The following is a 17,507-nucleotide window of genomic DNA, read 5'->3' on the forward strand; positions in this document are numbered from 1 at the left end:
AGAATTTGCTGCCGTTGGTGGTAATTAGTTTACAGGGAGTTAATGTGACATTATGAGTTTTAATTCATATTAGTCTAATTATACTCAGCAAACTTTTACAAATAAAAAAAATAAAAATGAATGCGTGAAACCTATTTTTCTACAGCTGTCAAAAACACCTTTTTTGTGGATGTAGGCCTACGATTTCGCTGTAGCTTACTCTACAAAACTTTAAATATTCGTTTACGTTTTACAATAAGAACGTGCCTATAAAAGTCTTAGTCAAATCAATTGTCTATGAGCTTCAATTACTTGCTTTCTCCAATCATTAATTATTATTAACTAATTACTGTGAAGCAACCGTAAAAAGTACTAAAGAAAGGCCAAGATCTAGAGATAGTAGTTCAATTCTCAAAACGTGTGGTCGAGAAACCCATTTCTAAGGACAGCTATCCATTTAACGGCACCTTTTAGTCAACGGAACAATTCACACTTTAAAGGCAGCATTTAAGTAAAAGCAAAAAAAATAATTGTTAACCATGGTGACAGGGTCTGCGTCAGTAATTTAAAGCCCCTACAAGTATACAAAACCTCCAGGATGAAGCTTCAGAAGAGCCTTTGTCAGTACGAGATTTGTCACAAAAGATACGATTGAAACAGAGATCAAACACGTTCAAAACGGTAGTCGGACCACTCGGCATGTGACAACTCAGCAAGTGCTTCAACTCAGCAAGTCATTTCAGGTATAGGCCTACTGCCAAGTCAGCAAATAAAATTTTCATCAGGCATCGGACATGCTTGGTCATCGCTTGCTAAACTGAATTTGCTGACTTGTTACATGCCAAGTATCGGCTTGGTCAGTTTTTACTTGGTTCGGTTCATCATTTACCAATTTCAGCCACTTGCTGAAATGTTGCTAACTCAGTTGTCACTTGCTCAACTGCAATGTGCTGAGTTGTAGGAAACTCTTCAAAACGACAGTTCAAAAATAACAATAAAAATAAAAAATCAAGCTTAACAAACAAGCAAATAACAAAAACTTTGAAATCGAAACATTTTTTAACTCGTTTTTTCTCAGTTAGCCACGCTGTAGTCCTACAAGACACGCTGTAGTCCTACAAGACACATGCATAAATCGTTCACTAAGATATTGCAAAATAAAAACTTAGAAAATAAAAAGCAGAAATAAAACCTTCAGTTGTTTCAATGTTTTGTGGCTCCTCCACGATAGATGCTGCAAGACAAAACACAAATCTTAAACTTTCATAACACGAGGAACAGGATCACACTGCTGAAAGATATGAAGTTGAGTGAAAAGGAACAGACCAAAATATTGAATGTGTATGAATAACATGACTCTCCTATCAAACTTTACCTTTGCAAATTACTACAATGTGTTTTAGTGGATCACGCAGTGAGAACTGATATAAAAGAAAACTGTTTTTTCTTGAAAAAAGTTCACAGAAACAACCAAGATTAGTTTTGAAAACCTTGAAATGACAAACATTTTTTCCAATTGACATTGAAATACTGCAAGGAATGAGATAATGCATGTTTGTTATAAGCTTCTATAGTTTACAATATGTTTCAAGCGCGTTAAGGTGATGTGCATTTCAACTTCGACTACTTCGTGATCACTTCAGTACAATAAACTTAAGTAACAGAAAAACAATGAAGGTAGCCAGAATATAGCCAGTTTGTGTGTTATTATAATTGCCACAAAAGTTTTTAATCGTGCCACTGTTGCAGAAAAGTGCGATCGATCGTCTACGTGTAAAAATTCTACATTCCAAAACACTTCAAAACAGTTGAAACGTGGTTTGCTATTAATTTCGCAATTCACCAAATGTCTTAAGTTCAATTTATAAGTTCACAATAGTTGAAAATATGTTGTGGTTAGTAGCCTAGTGAAACTGGGATTATATTACAACATTACAAGCTAGAAACAAGTCTTTGGTGTTGTTTAATTTATCGATTGCCAAATAGCAGATACTTATGGAATAGTTAACTCATGAAAAATATCTAAAAATATAAAACACTGCGTCATGCTGGCTTAGCCAGTGATAAAAACATGCAGTGCAAAGTATTAGAGAAAGCGGTAACATTTTATATACAATCTATGTGGAAAGACAAAATATCAATGCAATGTTAGAAAGTGAAATAACGGAGCAAGATAAATCCTTACTTCCCGTATGTTTGGCTTGCAAGGTTCCTGGATAGAATAAATTTGTAAATACTTTAAGCCTGTAACCGAGTATAACGAAACTTAAAGTTGTTTACAACAAAGTATTATGCGGTTAAATACAAATGACTGAAGATTTAAGTTGCTAAAAGAGTAATGTCAATCGCCTACTCTAAAACCCAACTACAAGTTACAACTGCTGTAAATAACATCGAAATATAAAAATAGTAAGACAAGATGAACATCAAAAACATTAAACTTAACTTGAAGAAACATTACGACATAATATAATCGCATTAAGGCATTTCTTTAACTTCTAAACCTATTTTAACGCCTGGCTCATACGACTACCTTTAGGTGTAGTTTCAGGTTCACATGGCTCTTTTAATGGTATTTTAGTCTCTGTTGTATCAACTTTCGGTACGTTGTCTTCACTTAGCTTGGGGAGGTCAGGCTGTGGATCTGAACATTGTGCAAATAATCATGAAGCACAAAATACTTGTGAAGAATTATAGTGATTAAATAAGTAAGTAAATAAGGAGCGGATCCAGGCAAGTAGCCTTGGGGGGGGGGGGGCATGACACAATGATGTGTAGGTCCATATTAATGTGACTTCGCAAATAAACCGTAAATAAAGTTACTTTTCTGTTAAGGGGGAGGGGGCAATCGCTCCTATAGCCCCCTGGATCCGCCACTTAGGCTAATTACTAACTAGTCCATACATAAACACGTAAGCTGTCGGAGTATGCTACAAGTGAACTATATGGGCTACCGCCTGGAGAAAGGATTGGAACTGGCGTAAAACTGCTACCTTTTTCAATGAAGATTTAGCTATATACCAGAAGTCGGCAACCGCCCATACACGATCACACGGCATTTTGTTTCAGGCGAATCAAAATAGTTACTGTTCTCAGTTGTCTTTTCGGACAGACTTATGTTAAATATACATGCAATAACGTTAGTTGTTTTATTTCTCACTTTATTAATAACCTTGTGATGACAAGATGTCATTATTCTCGGACTGACAAAGCCTTGATAGGTTATTCCTGGTAGTTTCGCATACTTGTAGAGGCTTTTGACGCAGGGTCGGTTACCGAGATTAATAGAGTGAAATTTCCTATTGTTGAAGTGTTGTTGCCGGGGAATTATTCCATCCATTGGGTGCCGCTGAATGAAGAGCAGTCCTTAGAATGTGTTGCTCAAGCGCACACCCCGAGAGTCGAACCAGCGTCGCTTGATCTTGAAGCTTCTTTGTTCACGAAGCCACGCGCTAACCAACTGAGTAAAAGCAAATTTACAATCGGCAATAACTTCCAGTTTAAAAACCTATTCAATATCGGCTAGAACTTTACAATCGTCTTCAACATACTTTTCGTTACAACTTCAAATCCCCATAATACACAACTCTAATAATCATACTCAAATCACGCGGCTATTTTATTTATCACAGGTTTGCTTCAACCAGAAGCTTCAAGAGACCAAGGGTAAATATAAAATCACAAGAACTCATTTTTCTGGTCAAACCGTCAACAGCTCAAAGACGTTTCCAGAATCGTACGAACATAAAATCTTCTAGAAGCAAGTTTTGAAATAAAGATTACGTAATTAAAGGTTACTTCAAGACAAAATTCGACAATAACAACTCAGTAAGAAGTACACAATAAAATAGTTCACCTATTCTAAGACATAACGCAGCCTGACGCGGGGCTACACATATTGATTGTGACATACGCCCTATTGATTGTGACATACGCCCTCCCCCCTAGCATAATCGTTTGGAAACAGTAGTGATTGCTGTGGCCTAAATTAACTGTTAATCACTCAAGGCAATAGGCCACTTTTTCAAAAATGTTCTCCATCAATCCTCGCAAACACAATGTTCGAATCAAATTTACACATTTTAGAAAGCATTGTGCTATCAACTATATTGAACTTAAATCAACTGGGCAACAGAAACAGCTTACAAACACCGAAATATTAATAGAGTGGTATAAAATTGTAGGATAGGCTACATCCGTTCGTTGTAGTAAGCTTACCTATTTTTGGTTCTTTGATTTTTGGTGCTTCGGTTGTGGGTACTTCTGCAGCTTTGGAAACACTTTCTTTTCTCTTTTTTACAACCTTTTTAACCACCTTCTTTTTCACGACCTTTTTGCTGCCAAGATCTGAATATACGGTACAATGACCACAGCTCATGTAGGCTAGAAAAAGTCACATAAATTGACACCGTAGGCTACAATGTAGGCTAGCCGTTACAGCACAAACTCGTCAGAAGTTTCGTGGACGTCGCTATGACAGCTTATGTGAATGACATCATCATTGCTAATTTAACATTTCACAAGCAGAATCTTGTCTAAAACCAAGCTTAAAAAGAACCCAAACTTCAAACCAGATTTAAACTGAAACAAAAAACAAGTTCACGAGGCAACAGCTGACAAGTTGACCAAATGGAATTTCACTAGTCTTGACTTTTCAGATTGAATTGTTGAACACTAAACGTAGATTCAACGTTTCTCTGTGTTCGTCAATTGTATGTTATTGTGACGTAAGCCCATTGTTAGATGTAAACCCATGTATTGTAGAATCTGATTGCCAAAACAGTAATTTCTTTCTCATTGTTCACAATAACTAAATAAATATAATCAATCAGGCGTCACAAATCTCAATAACTGTTCATAAACCCAGACAGTAAACTTCGTCAATTTTACATGGATTTAACGTCTGGAGAAGTTAAATCCATCAGGCTGCTATCTCAACTTACATTAATAGAAGCTTAATGCAATTGACAATATCAATCTACTGTGCAAGTGCAACTTTTAAGGTTTAGTTCAATCTGAGCGAGGCTGCTCAAACGATTGTTTTTTAGTAAATCTAAAGGAAATCTTTTGTGAAGAATTGAGTTACAAACAAAAACTTTCAAACTTTATGTTGAACATTAGAAATCCTGAATAATTGAAAAATCATTTCGATTCGAAACGTTGAAACAAAACTAACTGCAACTACCGATTTCAAAATTTATAAGGCCACTTGCTTGGGGACCCAACTAAAACAAACGTGAAAGTGTTTCTTGATAAGGCACAAGAATTTTTACAAAAGTTTTATCAAACGTTGCAGGCTGCAGAACAAAAACTTACCCGTTTTTCCAACACTCGACATGTCAAGATTTTTCCCCTCACTAAAGTTGATTCTTAGGAATCCTATTTTACTGTAAAATTCACAGATTACTTGTTACAAAAAAGAAAACAATATGCCAGTTCAGAATCATGACTTTGTTTCCATACTAATTTGTTATTTAGGAAGTGATTTGATGTTTCAAAAATTAATTTTACAATTTCATTGCAGACAAAAAGTTGTCCGTAGTAGACGCACAAAACAACAAAACAAGCAAATCAGGTCGTTTAAAACAGCTTAAGCTCGTAGCCTACTTTGTAAGAGCCCACACTTTTTCGTAACACTTGCATTCCTATGTTAATAGTCTGCCAAGCCAGATGGTCTTAACGGCTCCACATTGCTCTTAGCTTGCTGACTTGCATTGATCACTTTGCTGATAAAGAAGATTGGTAAAGTACTTAGCGCTGTTAAAGCCACTAAGAAAAACGCTATTGGAAAGAAAGGTGTCTGCCAATCTGTCTAATTAATCAAGCAGAAGAGAACATGTCACCAGGCTCCAGCTGCTTGTGTGATAGACCACGATTCGTAACCTTAATTGAATATCCTGGTTCTCACCAAACGAACATATACGGGTATTAATTGTTGGGCTGTTTTAGTACAGATCTCATAAACAGTTTCAATAAAGAATAGACTAGACCAGGGGTGTTCAAATGATTTCAGTCATGATCCACCACAGCCAAACCTGACAACATGATGATCCACTACATACGAATAGTAAACATATTGGACATGCTTTAATTTTTATGGAATTTATTTATGTAAATGTACCCTACAACATATTGATAACTTTGTAAAAGTCAAAAGTGAAGTGTGCTATAGCTGCAAGATTGTTTCATTGAGAAAAATGATGAGTTGGTTTAGATCTCACAGTAGCATTGAATCGCGGCTTTTTGTCACTTAGGCTACTGATAGCCTATCCTCAAAAGCTCATGAAGATGAGCATTTGTGAGTCTCGTTCTATGCTTGTTTTTTTTTTTACAAAATTCGTTGATGAAAACAACGACTCATAAAGGTAGGCTACGTAGAAGCGCAGCAAATAAGAACCCTTCTAGTCAGCCTGGTTATAACTGGGTACGGTACCTTTCCAAGGTTACAAGTGATAACCAAAACACATTTGGATCTACGATACCGTACAAATCTCATCTCCATTACACAGTTCAGCCTGCATTTTAGACATCAGCAATGTGGAAAGTTGAGTTTTCCAAGTGCCATCAACATCAGCAGACAGTGGATGAGAGATTAGCTCTATAACTATAGACTTACCATAATTTCTTGGGCATAATTCGGACAAACTCAAAACTATGAATGAAATAACTGGACGAAAGGCCGAAGGCCTGAGCTTGGCAAATTTTTATTCCATGTTTATATTTATAAGCTTTAATATTGCATAATAAAGTATTCTACTTACAGTAGATTGAATAAAAATTTTTATTACTTTATTTAAAGGAAAATACATGTTAATTTAAGCAACACAAATCAGTCACAAATCAGACATTTATAAGAAAAAAAAGAACAAACACTGAGAACAAAGAAATAACACTAACTAACTCCCAAATCAAACATTTATAGAGGGATGCATTCAGAAACCATTGGCCTCATCGCTTCATTGAAGTCAATAGAATAACGACGCAATAAATGTCACTCATTATTCCCTAACTAAAAGAGTTCTCAAGCTATGCGCGATATTTTACTCAACCTAATAAGCTAAAAAAATTAAGATAATAAAATAAGCCTCGAGTTAAAGCAAAGTTATGCCTTTTGGGACGGAATTATTTCATAATTTTGCATCAGGTTGGAGTTAATTTTGAAAATTTCACTACAGTAAAATTCCGGGACATTTTGCTAACCGGGACGGGACACCGGGACAGACGTTTAAACCGGGACTGTCCCGGCCAAACCGGGACGTATGGTAGGTCTATCTATAACTGAACTGATAACCATTGCAAAACATGTAAGGGCATAAATCGACAAGTCTTTGAATGCAAGATGCTGAAGCACACCAAACCAAAATGCTTCATTGTCATCCACTGGTAGGCTATCCCAGTTTTCTGTTGGCATTGGAAGATCCACTCAAAAAGTTGAAAAGATTCGGAACCGGATCGAGATCCGCCATTTGAACACCGCTGGACTAGAGTTTAATCCATCGTGTAGAATTTTATGGTACGTTTGAGGGCGCTCGTAGTCAGTGGCGCATCCAGGGGGAAGGGCGATTGGAGTAGGGGGCTTTGTTGTTTTTTCTTTTCAAATTCAACTTTAGCTCTAGTTTTACAATACAACGGGACATTCTAAGACCTCTAGAAATCTTTTTTTTCATCCAAAAACCTCTCTCTCACCCTGAAAATTACTTTTTGTGTTTAATTGCCTAATATTGCATGGAGCCAGGCGCGGATTTCTGGGGGGGGGGCCCAGGGGGCCCGGGCCCCCCCGAAATTTTGTGAAAAATTGTATGTTTTCGCATCAAATGGTTTGATATGCTTCTAAACAGCTGATATTAGTCCCTCGGCATCACAATTGATGAAAATGGTTGTTTTAATGTCTATTTTCTAGCATATCGTATATGTCGTAGTATCATTGTTCATATCTGTTTAGATGTTTCTTTCTTTTTAATTGATTTTCAAATTTTCTGGCCCCCCCGAAAAAAACTCTTAGATTCGCGCCTGCATGGAGCCACTTTTTGTTTATGGCATTTAAAGTTTAAATATTATTTACTACTGTACTAAAACACAGTAAATATGTTGCAAGACTGCCGTAGGCTAAACATTTTTCTGGTCTTGGTTTCATTGTAAAACACGGAAAAGTGGTCATTTCTATTTGTGCGCTGGGAGAGAATACCCAATCAAAATGAGGCCTGTCAATCATGACAACTTTTATCCAAAATCCAAAGCTTATAGCAGACCAAACTTAATTTTTTGATTGACCATCTCTGGAATTTTGAATTCCGGAAATGATTGCCATCTGACCGACTTCAATGACATAATGTTTGCAGCAGTCTTCGGTGTAAAAAGAACAGCCCAAAAAACAAAAGACCGAACATGAAGTTTTACTGAAAATAGGACGAAAGAAAAAAGGACAAAAAAAAGGTATTTTGTTTACCCGTGGGCGGCGGATCCAAGAGGCGATAAACATAGAAAATAATAAATAAGCTTGATAAAATAAACATAGATAAACACTTCATTCGCAATGTATTTGCAAGGTTAGATTAACATGGACCTAAACTAGTTTAAACATCATTGTGTTTTGTTTAATTCGCCCCTCTCCTAAGGCTAGATTTTTTATTTTTATTATTTCAAATAAAAAGCTGAAATATTTCTTTATCCCATGTTTTGAGACGTATGGAATGATCTCATGGCCAAACTTAAGCTACTATAGGGGTGTAACGTTTCTGGGTTGAAGGGATGACGCTGCTGTGTTAGAGGGCATAAGACAACACTAGATTTGGGAATTCATCTTTTTTGCGGCAATCGTTGCAGCGATTAGAGCGGATTCAGAAACGTCACTGACTTCCCGTGGTGAGAGCGTAGATCGAAAAGGAAGAAGATTACCACACCAGTCTGTTTTATAGGCGAAATCAGTCACCGCTGGCGAGTGCTGCCAGACGCAATGCTAATTAATTAAAACTTGAAACAGTTGAGAGTACGGTAGGCTAAGCAATTGAATTAAGATAACTGCACTGCAGAATATAGGTTGATGACGCATGCGAGACAGCAGTCGGTACAGGGGCTTGGGAGCAGACGGCTAAACAACAAAAGGTTCATAAAGGCAAATTTGGATTAGACAGTTACTGTAGACCAGTGTTTCTCAAACTTTTTTAGTCTATCACCCCCTTGTCGTTATTGAAATAAAATTTCGCCCTCTTAATTTTGTCAAGTAAAATAGACATTGATAATAATAGAGTGATAGACAAATTTAGTTTTAAGAATTTAATCAACGAAATTAAAGCTCCAGGGGGGCGATAAAACAAACAACGTCTAAACGCAAAAATCATTTCTTCTTGTTCTCATATTATGAACAAAACGCACACATCCAAGCAGCAGCAGCGATAGCCTACATTGTCGGTCAAGTTGGATTCATTTATTTCATTTGCAGTGAATGGTTTGCCCGTTGGACTGTTATTGGTGGTTTGAAAAATTCGCCCTCTTCGAGTGTTTTCGCCCCCCGATTGCCCCTTTGGATTTTTTCGCCCCCCTGACGCTCGAAATCGCCACTAGAAAGCGATTTCGCCCACTTTGAAAAACGCTGCTGTAGACCAAGGGTTTTTAACCTGGTGGTCGCGAGCCATTTTTCTGGGGACGCTATCGAGACGCCTGAAAGTTCAGTCACCAGTGTATCGCTTTCACTTCTTTTCAGCCAGAAAAGATTAAAAACTGTGTTTTTTCGCCATCGGCCATTCCTTACCTGAGGTTATTTTATTGATTGTTTAAGCTTCAGACGTTGCAAGGGCTTTAACAATAGAAACACATTCGATATTTTTCACCTAGTTTTTGTACCTGGCTTTGTGCAGACTAAAGTTAACCCTTTGCTTTTCAACCTTTTTTTGGAAGTTGACTGCTCAAGGGGGAGCCGTTTTTTGGATCAAATTCAATCAGCTGTTACGTGTTATCCGCTGGTGCTATTTCAACAGCAGTTGCATTGGTGTGAAAAAAAATCATTTGTGTATAAATTTGAAAAGTCATTATTCTAAAATTTTATGTGTTAAACTTGATATTTCAATTTTTGCAAAGGTACCCAAAAACGACAATTTTGATTTATCTAGCCGCCGTTTAATTGCTGTGCTAATCCCATTTCATGCAAAGTTCTGAATAACAAAGAGCTCGATCAACCGCACGAAGTGTGTGTGCGGTGTGCCGACTCATTGCATTGATAAAGATTTACGACTTGCGAGCAAATCTTATTGTAGGCTACTCATTAATTCTAAAATAGTTACAATCAGAGTAATGTTGTTACACGAATTTGAAAAAAAACAAAAAAAACTGTGTTTGTTGTTACACGAATTTGAAAAAAAACAAAAAAAAGTGCGTTTGTTGTTTTATGTTTTGTCCCAAACTAATGCTTTCCGAAACTCATGGCTAGCTTCTAGTTTTATGGAACCAAACTTCTCATAAGTAACACCTTAGCCTACTTGAATAGCTGTTTACATCTTCGTTTGTGCATTTTAGGCCTACAATTCAGTTTGCAGTATGAATATTTTTGGTAGAGAGAAGACAATTGAACAAGCTGTTGAAATTATCTGAAATTTCTAAGTTCAAATTAGGTGCTTATGAAATTGTGGATTTGTGTCAAGTCGCATCACAAATATCATGCAGGCTACATCATAAGTCATTTCGCTTACGGGTGTTTATAAACATGACTCATAAATTACATCCACTGAAAATACAGCATTTACATCAACAAAGCTAAGTTCGAAGCTCACTTGTTATTGAAGATTGTGTCAATCAATTTGAAAATACATTTTTAGTCCGCCAGCGTCGAAACAATACATCAGCAAAGTGAGGAACATGCGTAAACAAAGGAAATGTGAAATAACCAACAGTCAGCAAATTGACATAAATTTAATGTTTACAAATGTTGAATCAATGTAAAAGGACTGAATTGCTAACTGGGTCCTTGTTGTTTGAAGCACAAAAAATACGCGTAAAGGCGATAAAGCGATACATCAACAAGACAGCTATTATGTTTCTGGACAAAAAAAAAATTAACTTTTGACTTCAAAGATAAAAATGGATATAGCGAAACTTCAAAGTTTGTCGTAAAAATATTGTAGAGATACAATAAACATAATCATTTTGTGCCAGATTGTAAGAAGACTTCCTAGATTCTTTCCAAACATTTGCATGATTGCAAATTATTTTCTATAACTTTATATTGCCAAAAAATGGCTTCTTTGTTGAAACAACGTGCCTACAATTCTATAAATATTCTTAGGCCTACTACGTTGAAGAAATGAAATGCTTTTTTGTGATTTTTTTAAATGACGTTTTACAACATCCGAGAAGTAAAAAATAATACTGATGAATTGTTTTACAAAACCGTGGTTTGTAAACGCTTCACAAAAACTTGTTGGAGAAAATTTACTATTAGACGTAAAAAATTTGTAAAAGAAAATTGTCGGTTTACGTATTTATAATGTTTATTGCGCTGTTATTGAATTATAAACTGCCTTTATTTAGTTTATTGTCTACCTTTGTGGTTGCCGGCCAGCTTAGAGCAGCATGCAAACTAAGCGTTTATGGTGTTATGTTTATTGTTTTGCATCGTGTTATGATTCTCGAAAATTTCCCACAATGTCTTTATTTTTATCGTGATATTTTCTGCCTCTTCTGTCCTAAACGTGAAGTTATTGTGCAGCACAATCCACATCTGTTTTTAGACTCAGTCTTCATTGAAAATCTTTTGTGTGGTGCATCATTTCAAGTAGTGTCTTCCCCTAAACTGTTACACAAATCGTCCAGAACCAGGTTGGTTATTATGTATCTTACAGCCGTTGAGAGCCCGTTATTGTATGTGTGGAATTATTACTGTAGATGTTTGACTAAATTCATGCCAAAGTTGAGCAAATTCTGGGTTTGTTTTTGTGTAGATTTGCCTGTTTTAGGGGTGTTTGTTTTCATATTTCATTTGCTTGATTTCAAAAAATTACTGGCAACGCCGATTGGTGAGAACATTGGTAACGCCTAGAACATCACACAACTAAGGCGAAAGAGCCATGACTATTGAGTCCTGTCTTTGTCATGAGTTACCAAGGGGGGTGGGGGGACTTGTATACCTGGGACTGGTATATAAATCCCCCCCCACCCCCTTGGTAACTCATGACAAAGACAGGACTCAATTCAATTTTTTCTTTCGCCTTAGTTGTGTGATGTTCTAGGTTTTTCCGAGAACATTGGCACGGCATTCAGGGCTCAGGCACCAAAATTTCAGTAATCAGTTCTGCGGTTTTCCCGCGAAATTGGATCTTAGGGAGATTTATTTTGAAGTTATTAGAAAAATTCAGCAGTCACGGGTTCTTAGGCTTGTTTGTCACGGGTTCGGGTTCTTAGGCTTGTTTCGTGGTTCTTAGGCACGGGTTCTTAGGCTTGTTTTGATTTTAGTTGCGTTTTTTGGATTGGTATGGCTACATGGTTTTTCACTGAAAGTGGTGAGCTTATATTTTACCATATCATAAGGTAGAGCTAATTCCATGCAAAGTTTTCTTGTTAAATTTTGCATATAGGGTAGTGTAGTTATAACTAAACAAGCTTAAAGTACAGTAGTTAGAGAAGCTCTGACAAAGGTGAAGGCGCAGGAAAAGTGGGTTGCATAGGCAAGTGGGCAAGTATTGTTTGCATAGGTATGGAAGCCAATTATGGATTAAATTTTGGTGATGATGATTTTTACTCATGAAATCAAATTCTTACTGTCATCGTTTCATAAACACTAAGTAGGATACAAACAAACAATGTATCTCATATAACCTTTCTGAATTGTACACACCTTAATAGCAAAAAGAAAAGCAAGCAGAAAACAAGCGATAATGCAATGAGAAACAAGAGCTATTAAAGCAATGAACTACTAGAGTGTGCGATTGCCAAATGGCAAAACAGTATGATTGAAAAGAAGATTTGTTTGAAGTTGGTCAGGGTTGAAACATTTTTTGACAGTTTTTTTTACAATGTAGATAATAAAGACCTGTTTTAGGCTGATGCAGCAAGTGTGCTGTGGTATTCGCCATATCACATATCTAGGGAACTGTGGTTCAAAAGCTGGTGGAACCTGCTGTTACCACAGCAAACTCGCAGCAGAGGCATTCCATTATAATTCAACAAATTTTAGAAAGAAATGTAACCACTAGGTTTCAAAAGGTGTTGGTTTTGATATATGTTGTTGTTTTCAAAATTTGAACTTGGGCAAAAAAATTTTTTTTTAAATCGGACAAGTGGTTTGTGAGATATCGCGTTTTGAAATTTTGTTGCTGTCACTAGGTGGCGCTGTTGATGTTCCCCATGTTTTTCAATTTTAGGGTTATATTAGGGGTAGAAAGTTGGTTGAAGTGTCTATTCCACCATTTTTCATAATGCAGAGTTCAAAAATGGTCTCAATTTTAGTCTAAAAGCATTAGCTAAGAAGTTATGGGACATTTTAAAAAGTTTGGGGGACCAAATGCCAACCCTCAAAATGTCATGTGGGTAACGAGATATCCCGAAAAAAAATTCTGTTCTTGAAAGTTTCTTGCATATATACTTCATGATAGTATAATATTTTTTTATGAGACTTTTGTCCTTTTTGCACAATGCAACCTTATATCAAAGATCTATTAATGCAACATTTGAATGATGCTTGCTTATGATGTCACAATAACAAATTACAGATTTCCCCAAAAAACTTTTTTCATTGTGAAAATTGCCCTGGAAAACAAAATTTGACTGCAATTTTGAAACAAGGGCTGGTTTTCCTGAGCAATTTTCACAATAAAAAAAGTTTTTTGGGAAAATCTGTAATTGTTATTATGACATCATAAGCGTGCATCATTCAAATATTGCATTAATAGATCATATAACCTCTCATGCAAGTCTTTGATGAAAGGTTGCATTGTGCAAAAAGGACAAAAGTCTCATAAATAAACAGTATATTATCATGAAGTATACGCAAGAAACTTTAAAGAACTAAAAAAAATTTTGGGATATCTTGTTACCCACATGGAAATTTGGGGGTTGGCATTTGGTCCCCCAATTTTTTTTAAATGCCACACAACTCCTTAGCTAATTCTTGTAGACTAAAATTGACATCATTTTTGAATTCTGCATCATGAAAAATGTTGGAATAGACACTTCAACCGACTTTCTACCTCAAATATAACCCTAAAATCAAAAAACATTGGAAACATCAACAGCGCCACCTAGTGACAGCCACAAAACTTCAGAACGCGATATCTCAAAAACCGCTTGTTCGATTTTCAAAATTTTTTTTTTGCCGAGATGCATTTTTCACATAGTATGACATATGCTTTAGTCATCAAAATTGAAGACTTAGTGGTTATTTGGATTTGTTGAATTATGTATATAATGGAATGCCTCAGCAGCAGGCTTAAACAGGTCGTTAATATCTAGCCTACATTGTAAAGTAAGCTGCAATCATGCTGTTGAAAGCGAAGCTCAATTCATTGCATTTTAGGGGTCTGCTACGATTCGGTGAGTCCGATTCGGTGAGAGCCTTTTCGGTGAGAGCCCTATTCGGTATTTTATTGAAAATTATTGGGTACCGTAGCCTAATTATCATTGCCGCTTTTACATCGTTTTAACGTCGCTAAACGTTAAAATAAGACCCTAACCCGTAACCCTTACCCCTAACCTTTAACCCCTATCCCCTACCCCTTAACCCCTAACCCTATAACAGCAATGATAATTAGGCTACGGTACCCAATAATTTAAAAAAAATCACCGAATAGGGCTCTCACCGAAAATGGCTCTCACCGAATAGGGAACTCACCGAAACGGGCCATTCTGGCATTTTAGACACTGATATCAGTAGTTATACTTCTGTGAACTTATTTTTCCTATCAAGGCTGTTGCGAAGGTAATTTAAAATCCTTTCTAAAGAACAAACAATAAAGGCTGGGGGCTTGTAGATTTTAAACCGCCCGCAATTTCATTTGTTTTGCATGACAAAAAGTGCAAATAGGATGTGGTTTGTAGGTTTTACAGTTAGACAATGAATTGACAAAGTAGTATTGAAAGTGTTGGATGGTGGTGTACTATTGCATTTCCAATAATGAATTTACTTCGCTGGCTTTAATTATTAAATTTTGACTATATAGCTAAAACTGCATGATTTAAGGTATGGGTTATCATTTGTTTATGGTTTTGTTTCTTGGTACTGCTTTTGCAATTAATCCTGATGACAACAGTATGAGAGATCAGATACTTAGTGAATCAGAGTCACCAAATGATGAGCAGGAAGAGGATGTGAGACAGAATAAGCTACCTTTAGAAGAAAGTCAACAAAGACTTGGTTTAATTGTTGACAAAATGGATGAAGATAAGGATAATAAGGTTACTGAAAAAGAACTGGATAATTGGATAGTGTATACCCAAACCCGTTACATGCATGATGAAACTGAAAATGCATTCAAGAAAAATGATGTGGATGAAGATGGAAAACTTTATTGGGATGAATATAACAAAATCACATTTGAAAAGAATAATCCAGAATTATTATCAAAGAACAATAGTATTTTCTTAAAGTTGAAAGAAAAAAACACTCGAAAATGGATTAAGGCCGATACTAATAGTGATGGTTACCTCACTGTTAATGAATTTCTAGCTTTTTTGCATCCAGAAGAATTTCGTCATACGAGGGAGATAGTTGCTTTGGAAACACTTGAAGAGATTGATACAAATATAAATGGTTTTATTGATCTCGATGAGTATCTTGAAGCAAATAGTTTTCGAAGTGAAGATGATGAGTGGCTTAAACAAGAGCGGGAGATGTTTTCCTCCACAAGAGATCGTAATGGAGATGGTAAACTGGACATAGATAAAGTCCAAAATTGGCTGTTACCTAGGGATTATGATCATGCAAATGAAGAAGCTATGTATTTAATTTACAAAGCTGACATTGATAACGACGGAAACTTAACAAAAGAAGAAATAATTGCCCATCATCATCATGATACTTTTGTTGATTCTCAAGCAACAGAATGGGGAGCCACCTTGCGATGTCATAATGAGTTTTAATTGTTTAAAGTGTTCTAGTTTACCAGTTGGGTAGTATGATAGTTATTGTTTAGCTATTTCATCAAAGGCAGCTTGTAGTTTTCTATTTAGATATTTAGTTTCATACAATGGCCTAATTGGCCTAAGGTATTGTATAGTACTGATAGATAGGCCTACAGATTACAGCAGTCACCACTTTAGTAGCCTACCTCAGGAAGCTATTTCAAACCTTTGCAGGCTTACCGTATGTAGCAGATTGTATATTTTTGTCAATCTGTGTCCTATAGATGACTGTACATGATATCATAGGCGCCGACTCCGGGGGGGAGGAGGGGCAGCGCCCCCCCGTGAATTTAGCTCAGGGGGGGCTGCTCCCTGCAAATTATTTAAAAAAAATCCTAAATCAAATGTTTATAAGTTCAGATTTGCGTTAGTTTGACCTTCATTGCGGCTCGATCTCAATTAAAAGATCTACGTGTTGCAACAAGAGCGCTGCTCCTAAGATAACCAAAGAAACAGAAGTACGGTAGCTGATAAACGCCAGCATGGTGCCGTTGAAGCATAGTAACAATGATTGAAAAACGTTTTTCTTGATTTCTTCTGCTTTGTTTTTTCTTTGTAGTGTCAATAACGAGGTGCAGTTTGCTGTTTGCTCGGTTTAGTATCTACGCGTATTAAGAGCTGAAGTTCAAAGTGACCAGCATATAATTCGAAGTAGCCTACAGGCCTCGAAATTCGTTTTTGTTGACAGTGGACAAACGTGTCCGGTCTGAGCAGCTATCTCGGCGGACAAATTAAGTCTCACGGCGGACACACCAGTTTTAGCCGTCGATCGTCATGCTTAATTACTTTATCTTGATAATAATTCTTCGCCATTTCAAAACTCTAACTACGGTTTTAGAAGGCTTTTTAAAAAATCAGTAAAGTCACTCTGAAAGGCTTTTATCAGACCAACGACTTGCGCTTGAAGAGTCAAAGCGCCATGTAGCTGGTCAATACGTCACATAACTGATTAACTCCCACCGAACGAGGTCGTGTGGCTTGTGTCACAATGCTCTGGGAAGGAGTCGGAAAATTTCTACACCAACGCTACTATTTTCTGCTGTGCAAAGTTTCACAGGCTTTTTTCTTTAAGTTTATTTTTGCGTGTCATGTGAGCGAAAGTGAATTTTCCTTGGATCTTTTCTTTCTTACTGTAATACCAAAACTTAACAAATTTTGTTGCATCTTGCTGTAATAGCCTACTCGTATGATCTAATTTAGTAACCAACCTTGCCGTATCATTATTACTCGGAGATCAAAGCCAGACATTGTGACGTAAAACTTGAACTAAATTGCGCGTGATTAGTGTAGAAGTACCTGTACTCCTATTGATTCTTAGCGAAGAATTCACCTTTGTTACACTGATTCAATGTCATCAATCGTTGAAGCAACGTAAAAATCGAAAGTTTTCCTCCTTGAATGGAAGCTAAGGGATACAGTATTCA

At 36.5% G+C, this 17,507-nt stretch overlaps 1 protein-coding gene and 1 pseudogene across 1 annotated transcript in view; one reads left to right on the forward strand and one right to left on the reverse strand.

Moving 5' to 3' along the window:
• LOC145764491 (myosin-binding protein C, fast-type-like) overlaps window positions 1-5,317 on the reverse strand; it is a 50,435-nt gene extending 45,118 nt beyond the window's left edge. Inside the window, exons 1-5 of the mRNA XM_082576105.1 lie at window positions 5,296-5,317; window positions 4,198-4,326; window positions 2,513-2,623; window positions 2,165-2,191; window positions 1,172-1,213 (exon numbers count right to left, since the gene is read on the reverse strand). Of these exons, the coding sequence (XP_082432231.1) occupies window positions 1,172-1,213; window positions 2,165-2,191; window positions 2,513-2,623; window positions 4,198-4,326; window positions 5,296-5,317 (331 nt within the window). The remainder of the gene's footprint in view (window positions 1-1,171; window positions 1,214-2,164; window positions 2,192-2,512; window positions 2,624-4,197; window positions 4,327-5,295) is intronic.
• Window positions 5,318-15,144: 9,827 nt separating this feature from the next.
• Window positions 15,145-16,041, forward strand: LOC145788348 (calumenin pseudogene; annotated as a pseudogene).
• The last annotated feature ends 1,466 nt before the right edge of the window (window positions 16,042-17,507 follow it).

Source organism: Aplidium turbinatum, chromosome 2 (genome assembly GCF_918807975.1).
Source record: "Aplidium turbinatum chromosome 2, kaAplTurb1.1, whole genome shotgun sequence".
In the NCBI taxonomy this organism is placed as follows: Eukaryota; Metazoa; Chordata; class Ascidiacea; order Aplousobranchia; family Polyclinidae; genus Aplidium; species Aplidium turbinatum.